The sequence below is a fragment of the Seriola aureovittata genome, chromosome 4, assembly GCF_021018895.1.
Source record: "Seriola aureovittata isolate HTS-2021-v1 ecotype China chromosome 4, ASM2101889v1, whole genome shotgun sequence".
Taxonomy (NCBI): domain Eukaryota; kingdom Metazoa; phylum Chordata; class Actinopteri; order Carangiformes; family Carangidae; genus Seriola; species Seriola aureovittata.
This window is the reverse complement of record NC_079367.1, coordinates 9,863,976-9,879,873: the sequence shown is the minus strand read 5'-3', so window position 1 is coordinate 9,879,873 and position 15,898 is coordinate 9,863,976. Positions and strand designations below refer to the sequence as shown.

The window sequence follows — 15,898 nt, the reverse complement described above, 5'->3', positions numbered from 1 at the left end:
TTAAATGTGAGTCATACAGACCCATTTCAATATTACATTCTGATCAAAAAGTCACTGCAAAGGCTCGATGATTAATTATATTTACCTTGTCTGAATAAGGGTCTTCAAGCTTTCCACACTTTCCACTATGAAGAAAACTTCTCTTGTACAGATTGACATTTATGGTTGGTGACAGGTTAGAGAGTCCTGAAGCTACATGTTGCACACTGAAAAAGACACAGCTGAAAGAAAACATTTGCATCTCGCCCCAATGTGTTCAAGAACAGAAGCATTAAAGCCTCTTTTTGTGGTTAAAAATGTAAATTTAAAGGCCATGCACACCCATGGCAACAGTGTAGTGCAGTGCAATGAGCTTTGTTGCAATCATTTCTTTATGCAGAGTCTGGTGACCTCACAAATTTCCCTGCATAGCCCCACTTACCTTCACCATGCTTGGCCAGTTACCGTCAGCATCGGTACAAAGTGCCTTTAAAATGTGGCGCATTTATTTACAAATAAATACAGTGGCCCACAATGCATATTTGGTGACGTAGCAGGGAAATCCCTATTTACCATTACGCCATTATATATAGAAAAGTCAAACATGATTACAAACACTGATTGCACTAATAAAAATTATGGGAATGCAAGTTCCATGGTAAGTTGCGTTTACTGGGCCACACAGGAAGAAAACTGGTTAAAATACCTTCAAACACCACTTAGAAGTTCACTCCTTGCTTTAATATGACACACACACTTTCATGCGTATGAAGCAAACCTCTTAAAATGACAGATTTATAAATAATTCGGTTAGAACAATGGAGGTGTTGAAAACTGCAACAAATATTTCAGTGTGTGACAGTTGGTCTGTTACAGTGGTGCTAGTGACATATATCAGTGGCAGGTCACCTCCAGTGAAACACACAGGCAGTAATGTCTTTGTCTACTCACAGGCTGATGGTAGAGGAGCTGATGGGTGGCACATCTGTCAGGGAGGAGCATCCTGCAGTTTGTTTTCCACTTGCTGCTTGAGGTATTGCCGTGCAGTGACAAAGGGACGTCTAACAGCATCCATCACAAGACTGCTGTGTCTTTTACGCCCTGAGCAAACATCTGACAGTAGAGATAGCTTCTTCATGTCATACCATTTCTTATCAATATCTCATAACCTTTCAGTGCCTGTGGCTTTTTACAAAATGGATGGTATAAATGATGAATCTCCGGCACAAAGTTTGAAATGTTCCACCTCAACCTGAAAACAAGATCAGTTGAGTCAGGATGTCTCTTTGAATTTATTGGATGACAACACTAGGTACACACAATGTAGGTGAAGAGCTGAGGACCTTCATTACCAAAGACATTGATAGTAATTCAATGTAAAACACTAATGAGGTGTGAATGTATCCTGCAGCACAGGCTCTCCAGTCACTACAACACTCATCCCAAGTGTCCTATTTTGAACAGGATAATGTCTAAACAGCTTTGAATGCCTGTTTGCTACATGAGTAACATTGCCTTCTTGAACCCACATAATGTCAAAGTAAGTGCATTTTCAAAGTACCGAAAGCAATCAGACATAAAACCTTTTCAGTGACTACAATAAAGGGAATGGATTCCCATGGCCACCAGCAAAAACTCAAGGCACCGTTTTGTTAAAAGCACAAGTTTAAAAAGTCTATAAACATGCCTACATAGTTAAATGCACTGCCTTGTCAATTTTAACAAAGTGACGTACCATCATTTATGGAGGAATTAATTTCATATCATTTGGACAATGTTTGCCAACACTATCAGGAGAACGCACTTTGTGTTATTGACGTCAGATCTTAAGTAGTCTTGTGTTTTATAGTATGTTTAGCAACTCTTAATTTTCAATATTAGTTCCTTAAATATTTTTGTAAAAAGTAAAAAAAAAGTATATATTTTTTATTGCCCAGGGAAAGGTTTGTTCTTTGTAGTCAACTCCTTACCAGACATGCAGCTACAGGTGTGAGACCACTGCCTTAGTCTAATGCAAAGGTATCATCTAATCTATACACAACATACAGCTTTTCAGGTGTGAGGAGACAAGAGTAAACGAGATCCTTGTGAATATGGAGAGAACATGCATTTCTTCACACAGATCAGCATCTACTGAGAAACAGTAGGAACTACTTAATTACTCTGCCCATTAGACTTGATTTTTTCATTTTACACTTCACTATTTCTTGACCAGGGTCTTTATATTGTGCGGTATATTTATAACAATTACCAAATGAGTAATAGACAAATGAACAGTAAAAAACAAACAGAACTGACTTTTGTCTTTACATTTTTTAATTCACCTTTTGTTACAAACAGGAAACACACAGGAGAACCTGTAAGAGAAAAAAAAAAAAATGTAGGTCAGTGAACACAGCTTGGAAAATAGAAAAGTGAAAGATAACAAATTGCATGCAGATGTTCGGTTTCTGCTGTTGTACCTGATTATGCTTTCTCCGCTGCTGCCTCCTCATCTCCACCCTTGGTGTTACGTGTATAAATGAGCTGTGCTCTGTGTTTGGACACGAGTTTGATCATGCCTGGAAGACAAAAAAGGTCCATGTTCCCCATCAGCATATTGTCATTTTCAACCATACATTCACATTAATCTTGTCATGTGCTCACTTATTTTATAGTCAGCCTACACTACACCTCAGACCAGTGGATGAGTGTAACAGAACATTGCCAGTTGAATACAAATTCTATATCTTATGCAAAGGGAAACTTTGTTTTGGCTGTGCAGTTGGTGTAGCCATTGCATCTAAATCTGTAGGACCACTGACAGCAAAACTAAAATCAATTTAGTCAGTCATTATTACAGAGAATGTTCCATGGCATTACTGAAGACTTCCTACCTACAAATGATGCTGCCTCACATGTGGGAGAAGTATTGTCTTTATATTCATTAGAATGAAGCTGCATCGTCTGGCGAAACCTTGATTGTGCTTCACATAGATTAATGCAGCTTAACATGTCTCTTACATTATCAAAACAAGCTATGGGGGTTGCTAACTACACACGAGACAATGTCACCAAGTTAATTTTTAATTGAAAGCTTAAAAAAAAAAAAAAAAAAGTATCCAATACAACTATTCATTTTAAACAGGTGACAGGTAAATACCTAAACTGTTTGCTGACATCGGGAGAGATACATGATAAAGGATTTTGGTGTTTTAATGTCACTTTTGTACCCTCGCTTTCATCTAGCAATTTGTAATTTGAATACTTTAACAGGAGGGTCTAAATGATTTCAAAACAAATAATGTGGCAGCTATGACTAGTGATGTTTGCAGTTGTCATAATGCACCTTATCCTCACACAACACTGTCATTTTGGGAGAACTGAAAGAACTCCAAAAAAAGTATGCAGTGTGTAAGCGTATTTAAATGTTCCATATAGCCAACAAGCAGTGCTGAAGACTGCGGGCACAGTGATGAGATTAATGTGGCAAAACATGTTATTGTTTTGTACAGTTGCAGCTAGAACAATCTCCACTCCTAATGCAAAAAACATGCATTAGGTTGTATGAGATTACTTGGAAGGTCAAAGAAAACAGTCAGTCCAGTTCTCATTTACAATGTCTAATTGACTTTCCCACAGGGCCACTTACTCAGGGTAATACATAATTTATTGTAAACATATGCAGACACCTATTTTTTCTGCTCCTTTGACTAAAATCCCTCTCTTCACCAAAATAACTTTGCAGGGCATAAACTAACATATAGCCAGTCTGTGGGAACTCCTCAGAAACAAGCTTTGACATCACCCAGAGTATTTAGTTTTTTAAATTATGTTCGAACTTCTAAACAGGTGTAACCATCTGTAAGTTTTCTTAACTACATAATATTAACTATTCTTAAAATGTGGCAATAAGTTATTCAAAATTTACCTACACCACAAAAGAGTGCATAAAACCAGAAACTGTCAGGGGGTTTAAAGTACTAACCAGCATGCCAAACCTTCACCTCTCTGCCAGCCCCACTGTCATAGACTAGACTATTTCCTAACAATAAACCGCAACGCAAATCATTTGAGGTTAGGATGCAGCCCTTCTTTGTTAGATCCAACATGCAACATTTGGATTATGAGCTGAAAAGGTGAGCTTCACCTTTGGCAAGCAGTTCCTGGAGGGCATTCCTGGCCAAGGAGCCACGGATCTTCAGCCTCTCTGACACAACAGCGGGGGTGATGAGTTTGTAGTTGGGAACTTCTTTGTACAGCTTGTCGTAGGTAGCCTTATCGAAGAGGACCAAGTTGTTGAGCTTGTCCCTCACTTTTCCCTTGGACCACTTCTGCTCAGAGTAAAATAATGATGGTTCAGTTTTTTCAGTGTGGGGAATCTCAGCAGTGCAGCGACTAGGACAATTATTCAGGATCCACATCAAATATGAAAGACAAACTCCTAGCCTACTTTAACCACTGCATACCTTCTTCTTGGCTTTGCCTCCAGACTTGTTGACTGGGTCCTTGTCCTTCTTGGACTTTCCAGTGTCCTTCTTCTTGTCTTGCTTGGGAGGCTGAAATCAATAGACAACAAGTTATAAACTGCACCCGGAATGGAGCTACACGTGGGTTCTGGCAGCACGTTTCAATAAGAGCATAAATGCAACATACTACGATGGTTCAACGGTAATAATGACAACATGTGCCTGGCTAGCGAACACAGCCAGCCGCCTGGTGTTCGGTCGGCTGGCCGGCATATGATGGCCTTGTCTGCGTCCTCTTGGAGCGATCCAATCCTCACTATTAGCTTTTCTGATTAATGACACCTGAACATTAATTATAAAGCGACAGCATAATGGGTACATATAATCATACGCTTAACATTTATGCAGAGTTATCACGGACAACTTCATTCGGCTCGATTTCTGTAACCACAGTGCAGCATGAAAGCGTGGTGGAATTAGCAAGCTAGCTAGCTAACTAGCCAGTGGCTAAATCAGTAAAATTCAACAGTAAACTACTTAATTCACATTCTTTTATCACGGCGTAGGAAAACACACTCCTTTCGTGTTTTGTTCCGAATAATCGGGACTCGGGTGGAATTTCAGAAGAACGAGCAATTTCAATTTTATTTCGACAAAACGTGTAATAACTGTCCTCACCATGTTTCCTCGTCAAGATGTCGGAGCGAAAGGAAGTTCACCCGTGCAAGAGCCCCTTAGACAACCTGTATATGCGGAAATGAGGTGAGGAATTATGGGAACTTGAGTTTTCTCGTGTTTTCTCGTTCTTTTCTTGATTTTGACTATTAATACCGGTTGACCAGACTGTTGTACAGAAGTTATACCAGTACATAAATCATCAAATAGTCAAACTGGATAAGTAAGAGTTAATTTAAAGTTCTACAGTCTTTTGACACCGTCGAGGTCACATGACAGTGTTGTCAGCTGGGTAGGACGTTGCAAAGATGGTGATCTTCAGTGTGTATGTGGTGAACAAGGCTGGAGGTTTAATTTACCAATATGACAACTATGTCCCAAGAGCGGAGGCCGAGAAAACATTCAGCTATCCTTTAGATCTGGTGCTCAAACATCACGATGAAAAGGTCGTCGTGTCGTTCGGACAACGAGACGGAATCAGAGGTAACGCCTGAAACCTAACATTCGCAAGTTGTTAGCTCATTCAACCTGCTAGCTACTGTGTACAAAAGACTGTAGAATACCGCAAATGTGGTTAAAAAAAAACAGACGAAAAATTAAATGAATTACTGGACCATTTTTCTGTGCTAAGTGTTTATGGTATTGATATTCATGATCTGTGTATGATAGAAGTTCTGTTGTCGTTCTCCAGTGGGCCATGCAGTGCTGTCCATCAATGGAGTTGATGTGATAGGGAAGAACACAGCGGAGGGAAAGGACATCCTGGAATACTTGAAAGAATCCTCAAATTATCCAGTGTCTATTCGATTTGGACGGGCACGCCTGAGCTCCAATGAAAAGCTGATGCTGGCGTCCATGTTCCACTCGTAAGTTATATATATATATAGCTTCATATTTCATATTCACACTGGGGCTGTAGGTTGGTGTGGTGGAGCCACATTCAAGTCACAGTTTTGACAAGCATCCATTCTGCTGAATTGCCACAGAGAAAGACACTGAATACAGCAGTGATGACCTCCAGGGATCTACCCTGTTAAAAAGTGAATAAGAAAGAGGCGTGAGTCTACTGTGTCTGAAGATCAGCTCCCTTGTCCTTTGTGTTTTTTCCTTAGGTTGTTTGCTATAGGTTCACAGCTGTCTCCTGAAGTTGGCAGTTCAGGGATCGAGATGCTAGAAACAGACGTCTTCAAACTCCACTGCTTCCAGACTCTCACAGGTGACTTGTGTAAACAAAGTGTCATTGTGGGTGAATAGAAGAAAGAAGTTTTTTGCTAACTTTGTATTGATATATTACTGATGTTTTTAATTGACATCTTTCTCACTGTTCTGTCACGGTTCTATCAGGGATAAAGTTCATTGTGCTCGCAGACCCTCGACAATCCGGCATTGATGCACTGTTGAGGAAGATTTATGAAATCTATTCAGATTTTGCCCTCAAGAACCCATTCTATTCTCTGGAAATGCCAATCAGGTAACAGGCACATTTCAGGAGAGGATGATTTACATCCTTACATTTCAGTTTACATGTCAAGTATCCACACATCTAACACCCACACATCCCATTGTTTGTGTCCTCTAATGTCACTGTAAATGTGTGTGGTTTTCAGGTGTGAACTCTTTGATCAGAATCTGAAGAGTGCATTGGAAATAGCAGAGAAAGCTGGAAACTTTGGAGCTGGATCATGAACCAGACCAGGACTAAAGAGACAACATGAATTTGCCTTTTCTGATCACAGGAGATGTAATGAACTTTTATGACTGAGGATGTTGGTGAGAGAAGTAAAGCTTATTTTCTTTGCTTCTTTGGACTGGAATTTGACACATGTAAATACATAATGTTCTGTAAATACTTAAAGATTAAACTCGTGTGTTAATAATTCATATTGTTTGTTTTTAGTTGCACGTATATTGAATTTCTGTGTGATCTAACTGTAGTGTGCTGAGCATTAACTATGAAAATTACAAAAAAAACATAACATCATTTATTCAAGCCTTCGACTGTTCCCATAATAAAGACCACACATTGTCCTTCCCTTAAAATAGATAAGCATTGTATAGGTCTTGTAATTCCATTCATGATTCATTATTACATTATTAAAAACACAAATATTGTATAATATACCAGTTTCTAAACCAGGTTCCAATTTTTTGGTTCCACTTTTGTCCTCTTGTCACTGTAATGCCTCGGTGGTCTTAGGAGAGAAAACCTTTTCTCTAGTTGTGATTTTGTCACATTCCATTGTATGACATCCATAATGTGTAGTCATTTATATTCCCTTGTTGCATTATGCATGCAGTGTTTACAGACTGTATGTCGAGAAACACCTTACAAAACAGGTGTTTGAAGCAAAAGATGCTCAACTTCTATGAGCTTCTTTAAAACCTGTGCTGTATGACTGAAAAAATACTGTGATATAAAAAAAACCCAAAAACAAGTAAGAAAAATATGACAATACAGCGATGCCTAAAAATATTCAGTTTTCCCCTGGGTGCAGAGGATGAGGTGTCATGATGTTTTAGTCTGCCTTCTTGGACATGTGACCCATCTTGGTTCGGATGTTGCGCAGCAGGAAGAATCCAACAGCGGTGATGCCACAGACGATCTCTGCTACCCAGAAGGCTGTAGCCCAGCCATGGTGCTTGGCAATTGTGCTGAATGGAAGTCCAGACAGGAAACCACCAACTGAGGACAACACAAGTGGATATGCTCACTCCATGATGGTAGAAAAGGTGTAGTGCATACAATTCCCACAGTTATTCAAGTCTGAATTGACTAAGCCAAAGTCAGTATCCTGTGGATAACTGTGCACTATCTTACAATATATAGACCAAGTAAAAAGTATCACAAGGAAACTATTGGTATGTAATTGTATTATCAATGTACAGGCATTTAACAGTTTGCAAGAGCTTGTACATGCTCCATATGTATAGCCGTCCTGAAAACCAATCAACTTACTGTTGGCCATCAGGGCAACAATGGCGTGTGATGTCCCACAGTAGTTGGATGGGGCACTCTCATTGGCTATAACTCCAAACAATGCTATTGGTCCATAAGAGGAGAAACCAAAAGCAGCACCCAAGCTGAGTATCCACACCTGAATGAGAGATACACGCATGAGGATGAAAAAGTGACATGCAGTGTGCTGTATTAAAAAATATCTCTATGATTCACTCTTGTTCGCTGGGATGTCAGTATTCGATACCTTTGAGCTGTCGGGGGTAACTGTGACTCTGAACAGGTACATGGACACAAACATTCCAGCCATCATGCAGATCAGGATGAAGTGGCGAGGATTGCCATAGATTCTCATGCCTTGCTGTTCAAAATAAAGAAATATATAAATACATTGGTTTTGCTGGCTATATGAAAAATCTACTTTAGTTATGGGCTAAAAAATTGGATGCCACAGTTTGTTTATTGTTGCATGAAATGAAGATGAAATAGTATAGAAAGGTTAGAGAGTATTTTTTAGTCTCTAGTGACATCTGAGACCTGGAATGTCAAATTCAATATTACCCTCTGTGACTGGGTGACCATGAACATGTCACGTTTTTCCCAAGATGCAGTTTCCCTCTGTGCTAATCATGAGCAAATATATGACCTAAGAGGAGCTGTTGCTTGACTTGGATCTTACAAGAAGTTCCTAGAAAACGGAAGCAAAGGCCATCCATTCTTGTTAGTTACTTCCTTTGTATAGATGCTGCCTCCATCAAAGTTATGGTTATTGGTAATCGTCCTACAAAATGTAGCTCCTTCATTATATTTGTGAATCTGTGGTAATCCATTCTGGCCAAATGGTACAGGCACTTCTGATGCACATAGCTGATTGCGGCAAATTTGCAGAAAGAAGATGTCTGGATATGTGCACCAGACTTTATTTTCCACAAGACAAAAGCAACGGAATGATAAATAAATAAATAAATAAATAAATAAATATGTGCAGGCTGAGGAAGGATGTGTACTATATGCAAACTCACTCTGGCCACAGCCTTGTCAGAGAGGTAACCTGCTGCGAGACTTCCCAACAGGCCTCCAACCTCCAGGGCACTCATGTATGAGCTACCTATGAAGAATAATATAGTGATTCACAACAAATAATAAGCTATTTCCTCAACAGAAAAGGGAGGTGTCTACTCTATTCCTCTGTCATACCCATGAGTGTAGACTGGCCCTTGTCCTGAATGAGAAACAGCTGGCCCCAGTCGGTGCAGGCGGTCTTCACCCCGAACACCACCAGGTAGGACACAGACAGCAGCCACAGGTAAGGTGACAGCAGAAACTCGGACAGGGTGCTTTCATTACTGGAGGATCCTGAACAGGAAACGGGCAGAAGACCAACTATTATCACCAATCCTGTTTTTTTCGAATGCATTTGAAACATTACCATCAACACTACATAACAGGTGTGACATAATATCGCTGTGGCTCTACTTCCAACCAGATTAATGCATAAAACATCTCTTCACCGCTACTTTCTCTCTTCGCCGGTGCATGAGCTAGACACAGCTCACACAAGTGGCATGCAAGGGGCACACTGGGTACAGAGTCCACCAAGTCACCGACCTTTAGTCACAACACAAGAGGCGCATGCTGTACGAAAACACACACATCTGGACACCGCACAGTTGTGTGTTAACTGAGTATTGACTATATTCAAGCAAGTATACCGTGCCCGATTCACTCACTGTCTGATAAGAGTAGTGGCTAAAACTCTGGTTGTTTATCGAATTGAAGAATTGTTAAAAATCATTCATTAAAGTCAGTCTCACCTCCTGTGCTCTTCTTGGCCGCTGCTTCTATATTGGGCAGCCCCACATCCTTCGGCTCATTCTTGATGACCAGCAGACAGACAAAGGAGACCGCCACACAAATCATTCCAGAGACCGACAGTATCACCCTCCAGCTGTAACTCTCAGCCAGCACTGTGGCAATAATGGGGCCCAAGCTGCCAGCCAGATTCATGCTGCAGGACAGAATTGCCCACCATGTCCCGAACTGAGAGGGCTCAAACCACTGACAGCAGACAAGAGGAAATAATGACATGAAATGGTTAAATCAGTGACAGGTAGTGTCATTATCTTCCCTTTGAGATACAGGAGGGATAAAATAATCAAACCAGTGCAGTGTTTCCTACAGAATTAGATTCTTTTTGTTGTGGCAGCTGATGGGGTCAGAATTAGATATCAGTACACTGCAGTATGATTTACTGGCATGTGGCTCAGGTACCTTGCGCAGCACCCTGCCACAGGGAGGCCAGCCAAGGCCCTGGCCAAGGCCGTTGAGAAACCACAAGGCAGAGAAAACAGCAACAGTGGAGGACCAGGAAAAGACCACATTGATGCCTCCCACCATGAACAGGCCAATGGAGAAGAGCCAACGGGCGCTGATCTGGTCTGAAAGCACGCCGCTGATGAACTTACTGATAGCGTAGGCCAAAGACTGACTGCTGGTGATCATGCCTGAACAAAGAGAGGACAGGAGAAGAGGACTGTAAACAGAGCAACATTTTGGTCCAAAATATTGCAGACATACAGTTCTCTGTAAAGCACACATATAATATGTAATGCATGATAGAAACATACCAGTAATCTAGAGTCTACAAAGAAAAAATGAAATATGTATGAGCATGTTTGGAAGTTAGTGAGAGGCTTATAAATGTTGACATTTTAGGTGTAAATAATACATCCACCTTTGGATTTTTCCATTCATCAAGTTTTAAAAAAATGCAACGCTATGACTTTTAGAAGAAGGCATATGGTTTGTTTAAAAATGCTACTTATGCAACTGTAACAATCAACATAAAGTCAATGCAAAACCAAGTGTCTCATACCCAGGTCATCCTTATCCAGCTCAATTTCTTGCATTAGAGAAGGCATCACGAAGGAGAAAGTCTTTCTGCTAAAATAGTACAGCGTGTAGCCTACAAACATGGCCAGAAATATAGTTCCTCTGTAGTATCCGTAATTCGCTGTAGCCATGATTGCAGGTTGCAGATAGTCCTACAAAAAACTGAGAGAAATATAAGTCGATCCGTCTGACAGACTCCTGCAGCTTGTGACAGTGAACTTTGCCTCAGGATCCACTGTGCAGAAGCAGCTGCTTACAAGTGAAGAGGTGTCTGCAATCAGGAGGGGAGGTTAATGGTCAACTTCTCTGCCCCAAAGCTGCATAAATCTGATAAAGTGCTGCAGGCCAACAAGAAAAGGCCTGGGAAAGGACTTCAATCAGTTGGTGACATCAACTCTGTATATGATTAGTAGTTTCCTTTAGGCACTGATTTAAAAAAAACAAAAAACAAAAAAAGGGGGGGGGGGGCCTTCTACTTGATCGGTGACCCCAGTGTTCTTTTCCTGTGCTACTGTTTGTCCATCTGAGGATGTTATGGAAGGAGTATTCAGACTGATGGGGTTAATGATTCACTGTGGAGTCCAATAGTTACTGCAGACCAGGGGGAGGCTCCTCTCCAAGTGAGAGGGTGTGCGAACTGTGATGATCCTCAACAGCAGTACACCTAGCAGACAGAAAGTGGATCTGAATAAGGCACGAAACACCACTGTAGCTAAGCAGGAATTAAAAAAAAAAAAAAAAAAACCCACCTATGTGAATGAAGTTCAAGTAAACGTAAAACATTTTATGTATAATAGATCATTCTTTACAGTGGGTAGTACAGTGCATAAAATCCGAAGTGTGCTCTGATAATTCCTTAAAAGCAGTCTTTAGTGGGAGCAAAGCAGCTACCTCTGTATGTCCACCTCCTCCTCTCTGTGCATGATGGTTTATCCGCATGATTTCTCTTGGCGTGTTGGACTTTTTCGCTAAATAACGATCTTTGCATTGTCGAGCAGCTCGTGATGTGGACCTGCGGAGAAGTGTAGTATGTGAAGTTTCCGCATTACGTGGATTAACTGGCACCGCCCAGACAAGAAACAGGTCCGCGTGCTTCACCAGCAGTGATGTTATTAATCATAACCGCTGTTAAAAAAAATATACTGGGGAGGTTGAACTGGAAAAATGATACAGTTAAAGAAAAAGCTTTAGTGAATGTGTCTAATTTAAAAAAAGCAACAACAGTAGCGCCTCCTCCTCACATATGTTCCCATGGCAACCGACAACAAACAATTGCAATTTTCCAAACACGGACGGTACATTGTAGCCAGGTTTATGAGCAGGAGTAAAGTAGCTACATTCATAACAAAACACTTGCATTATAAGTCTTTGAGACAACAAGCTAGGCTGTTTTAGGCTAATTCATCACCGTTGACTCCAATAACCGAGAACCATGGTAAGTTTGAGGTCAAAATAAGAAGTAATGTCATACCCTGTAATATCACTTTTCATATAGCTGCTAAATTCTTGTTTTGCTTGTAGCTAATAGACAACGACTGTGTATTCAGACTTGTGGTCACGTTTTAACCCTGCAGAGACTAGCATCCAGCTCCATGATCTCAAAGGGAAGCTCTGATAACCGCCGGTACCGCACTCGGGCCCCAACCTCTCAGGTGGACGAAACCCTGTTTGCGAACCCAAAACCGGTGAGTGAGTGTGGCATAGAAGTTGTCTGTGTGTTTTTGTTTACATTTCTAATGGTATTACCAGTGCTCCTGGGTTTATAGCACCAGTTTCGTGTGTACAATGCATCTTATTTCAAAAATCTGTCATGGTGTGTTATGTGTAGTTGCAAGGTTGGAGAGAGATAATAAGATATGAGTGGGGTTGTGAGATGTTGCTAACTATCGGTCTAGATATCACCAGACAAATCTGGAAACTCAACCTTCAAGGCCAAGGATAAGTTCCAGAAGAACCAAGGAGAGACCGTTCAAATCATCACAAAAGACCTAATTCGCAATCTCAGGTAGGCTAACACTCACTGAAAACTCCAAAGATCGTCTATCAGTGTGACTGTGGTGCTTGCAGCACAGCAGAACCGAGACCCCACATGAACATTTAACAAACAATCCCACCACCTGTCATTTTGTCAGGGTTCCATGGAAGGATCCTTCAGGAGAATCTGTCATTCTTCCACCAGCTGAATTTAAGCGGATCACCTCAACTTCCCAGGTTCTCACCAAGGAGGAGAGGATAGCCTTGCACGAGGCTTATCAGAGGAAGAAAGATGAAGAAATTGTAGGAAACACGAAAACTCCAGTAAACTTATCATTTAACTTGCAGATAAACAATAAGACAATAAGCCAGTAACACATTTTTTTAATATACCCCTTATCCAGAAAGCTGCAGAAGAAAGGAAGCGCCAAATCTATGAGGCAGACCTGTCCCGCAAGGAGAACCATGCACTGACTGAGCTTGAGCTAGAGGCCCGGGACCGTGCACAGCGCTTGGTGGAGCGGGCCAACGCCTTGAGGTTGGAGCAAGAGGAAGAGATCAAAAAGCTCAACCAGGTAGACCATGAAAATTTTTAAATGTGCCTGAATGTGAAACCGTCAATCACTGGCAGACAGCTGATTTTTTTTGTATGAACAAAGTGTATTGAACATCAGTACCTCTGTGTGTGTGTGTGTGGGGTCCACTCAGCTGATTCTGGGTGCTCAGTGCCAAGCCACTCGTGACGCCCAGATCCAGGAGAAGAAACAGATACAGGTGGAGTTGACAGAAGAGGAGAAGCGTCTGGATACCATGATGGAGGTGGAGCGGCGCAAGGCCTTGGAGACTGTAGAGCAGATTGAGGAGCTGCGCAAAAAGCAGAGGATCAGGTTAAGGGGCCTCTGTTGAGAAGAAATGTATTTGACCTAACAAAACCACTTACATCCTTGTCATAAGACCCCTTTTCTAATCATAGGCTACTGGTGAGCAGCAAAGGGAAAGGGTTCCTAGTTTAGTGTCGTTATCGTGTGTGTGTTGTGCTTGTGTTATATTCTAGTGGAATGCAGCAAATTTACGACCAAATCAAGAAACGTCTTGAGGAGAAGCAACTGCAGGACGAGATGAAAGAGCTAGAGAGACAGCAGATACGAGAGAACCAGAAGAAAATGACCCTGGAAGACCTCAAGGTGCGGAGGCAAAGAGAATACACAGCCCACGCTGCCCCGAGGGATATGCAACCATATACACCATACACTTGCACTGAAGTCTGTTTCTTCTCTGAATGGTTGTTTACTTCCAGACCCTGGAGAAGAAGAAGGAGGAGCAGCAGCGTCTGCATGAGGAGGTCTTACGAATCAACGCTGAGACCATGCAAGCCAAGGAGCAGAGGAGAGAGGAGGAGAAGATGGCCGACAAGAGAGACATGGAATTCATAAAAAAAAAAATGGTCAGATGAAAGACATGTCATCTCCATAGGCATAAAAAACAATTAGACAAACTCATAACACAGGGAAAGTTCAGTGACTTTGTAGTTAAGTTAAACTGTCAGTATTCACATGCCCACATTTTTTATTTATTTCATCATTATAATACTGCTGTATCTTTGCAAGTGGGTTGTTTTTTAATATTGACATCCATGACTTCTGCAGGAGCGTGAGGCAGAATATGAAGCAGAACAGAGACGAATCAAGAAGGAGAAAGAGTTGGAGATTGCCAGGCTGAGGGCCCGCCAAGAGAAAGCAAAAGACTACAAGGCAGAACAGGTCAGGAATAAAACCATCAGGTGACTTTGAAAAGCTATAAATGTGGTATCTGCTCATTCTAACCCTATTACAGATTAAAATACTCTGATCACAGTTTCAAAGGCAAATAACCCCATACAGTTTGTTGGGAATTAAAGCATTCTGCATGTTGTAATCTTGTATTTCGGTGCGTTTTGAAGGATGACCTCCGAGCCCGGAGGAACCAAGAAATTATGGACAGAGAATGGAGGAGAAAAGAGAAAGAAATGGCTATAAAGAAATCAAAAGAGGAAGCGATGTTAAGGGCGGCTCGCTTGGAGCAGGTTCACTGCAAAGAGCATTTCCTGTCAATCGAGGCTGGCCGAGAGAAAGCCGAATTTGAGAGGGTGCTGAAGTAAGAAAATTGATTTGACTTTTTCCTGAAAAAAAAAAAAAAAAAATTCATGTTTTCAGTTATTTGTATTATTTTACACATTCAGGTATACCATTTTATTAATATTCATTTTTCCTGCCACCACTACCTTTCTCTACAGAGTGCAACAGGAGGCAATAGCCAAAAAGATGGAGGAGGAGGAGAAGCAGCATCAGAAAGCTCAGCGCCACTCAGAGGCCATCCGACACCAAGTGAAGGAACGTGAGCTCTCAGCTGTAGCCCAGCGCAGAGAGATCTTCAAAGAAGCCGATCGGCTGATCGAAGAAGCCCGGCAAAGACGTATGCGCCTCGACGAAATCAAGGAGAAGAAGCTGAAGGAGCTCAAGTAAGTAGGGGCGGGTTAATAGACCTTTCTTGGGGCTAATATTTTGACATGATTGTCATATATGGAAATGCAAGATCACCATATTGTGAATGTATCTTAAATGTATAAAACTGACATGTTTTTGTCAATGTGCAGGGCTACAGGACTCTCTGAAAAATACTGCAGTGAAGTCGAAAGGAAGGCGAGGGCCTGCTCAGAGTCTCTGTGAATCATTCACAAGATTTAAATGTTGTGAGGTCCTCATCTGATACTCCATCACATTTTTCAGGGTCTCCATAAAACACATTTGAAGTATTAATGTAACTTTAACATACATAAAAATCTACCAATCTAGGTTTCTGTTGAAATTTCACTGTTTTATAGGGTTTCGATTATTGATATGTACATGTTTTAGTAGTTTATGGTATGGCTCTTTGTGTCTAATCACTGTGTGCAAAAACAATTCAACAAAATAAAATTAATTTTTCTGATATTTTC

The 15,898-nt window shown here is 41.1% G+C and overlaps 4 protein-coding genes across 4 annotated transcripts; 2 read left to right on the top strand and 2 right to left on the bottom strand.

Moving 5' to 3' along the window:
- Positions 1–2,273: 2,273 nt before the first annotated feature.
- Positions 2,274–5,244, bottom strand: rps25 (ribosomal protein S25). The gene is made up of 5 exons (XM_056373968.1): positions 5,106–5,244; positions 4,428–4,517; positions 4,109–4,292; positions 2,442–2,540; positions 2,274–2,336 (listed from the first exon to the last, which is right to left on the bottom strand). Exons 1-4 carry the CDS (start codon positions 5,106–5,108, stop codon positions 2,446–2,448), a joined length of 372 nt encoding a protein of 123 aa, XP_056229943.1. The 5' UTR covers positions 5,109–5,244; the 3' UTR covers positions 2,274–2,336; positions 2,442–2,445.
- Positions 5,245–5,271: 27 nt separating this feature from the next.
- Positions 5,272–6,981, top strand: trappc4 (trafficking protein particle complex subunit 4). The gene is made up of 5 exons (XM_056373967.1): positions 5,272–5,585; positions 5,794–5,968; positions 6,215–6,318; positions 6,447–6,573; positions 6,710–6,981. Exons 1-5 carry the CDS (start codon positions 5,411–5,413, stop codon positions 6,786–6,788), a joined length of 660 nt encoding a protein of 219 aa, XP_056229942.1. The 5' UTR covers positions 5,272–5,410; the 3' UTR covers positions 6,789–6,981.
- Positions 6,982–7,070: 89 nt separating this feature from the next.
- On the bottom strand, positions 7,071–11,381 carry slc37a4a (solute carrier family 37 member 4a). The gene is made up of 8 exons (XM_056373963.1): positions 10,934–11,381; positions 10,330–10,562; positions 9,873–10,116; positions 9,256–9,414; positions 9,081–9,166; positions 8,306–8,419; positions 8,059–8,197; positions 7,071–7,785 (listed from the first exon to the last, which is right to left on the bottom strand). The coding sequence occupies exons 1-8, from the start codon at positions 11,079–11,081 to the stop codon at positions 7,619–7,621; spliced, it is 1,290 nt and encodes a 429-aa protein (XP_056229938.1). The 5' UTR covers positions 11,082–11,381; the 3' UTR covers positions 7,071–7,618.
- An 828-nt stretch (positions 11,382–12,209) lies between these two features.
- Positions 12,210–15,893, top strand: cfap45 (cilia and flagella associated protein 45). The gene is made up of 12 exons (XM_056373961.1): positions 12,210–12,385; positions 12,525–12,635; positions 12,846–12,955; positions 13,083–13,227; positions 13,329–13,499; positions 13,633–13,811; positions 13,979–14,108; positions 14,222–14,368; positions 14,571–14,684; positions 14,864–15,057; positions 15,197–15,421; positions 15,557–15,893. Exons 1-12 carry the CDS (start codon positions 12,383–12,385, stop codon positions 15,627–15,629), a joined length of 1,602 nt encoding a protein of 533 aa, XP_056229936.1. The 5' UTR covers positions 12,210–12,382; the 3' UTR covers positions 15,630–15,893.
- Positions 15,894–15,898: the final 5 nt, after the last annotated feature.

Bases quoted from the DNA above. Each gene is read 5' to 3' on its own strand.
- rps25 (XM_056373968.1), bottom strand. The intron at 4,293-4,427 runs GTATGCAGTGGT...TACTCTGAGCAG, and splicing joins GAGGCAAAGCCAAGAAGAAG to AAGTGGTCCAAGGGAAAAGT. The intron at 2,541-4,108 runs GTGAAGCTCACC...TTTGTCTTCCAG, and splicing joins CCAGGAACTGCTTGCCAAAG to GCATGATCAAACTCGTGTCC.
- trappc4 (XM_056373967.1), top strand. From the start codon at position 5,411: ATGGTGATCTTCAGTGTGTATGTGGTGAACAAGGCTGGAGGTTTAATT. The intron at 5,969-6,214 runs GTAAGTTATATA...TTTTTTCCTTAG, and splicing joins CTGGCGTCCATGTTCCACTC to GTTGTTTGCTATAGGTTCAC. The intron at 6,574-6,709 runs GTAACAGGCACA...TGTGGTTTTCAG, and splicing joins TCTCTGGAAATGCCAATCAG to GTGTGAACTCTTTGATCAGA.
- slc37a4a (XM_056373963.1), bottom strand. From the start codon at position 11,081: ATGGCTACAGCGAATTACGGATACTACAGAGGAACTATATTTCTGGCC. The intron at 10,117-10,329 runs GTACCTGAGCCA...GTCTGCTGTCAG, and splicing joins GTGGCAGGGTGCTGCGCAAG to TGGTTTGAGCCCTCTCAGTT. The intron at 8,198-8,305 runs GTATCGAATACT...TCTCTCATTCAG, and splicing joins TTACCCCCGACAGCTCAAAG to GTGTGGATACTCAGCTTGGG.
- cfap45 (XM_056373961.1), top strand. The intron at 14,109-14,221 runs GTGCGGAGGCAA...GTTTACTTCCAG, and splicing joins TGACCCTGGAAGACCTCAAG to ACCCTGGAGAAGAAGAAGGA. The intron at 14,685-14,863 runs GTCAGGAATAAA...TGCGTTTTGAAG, and splicing joins AAGACTACAAGGCAGAACAG to GATGACCTCCGAGCCCGGAG.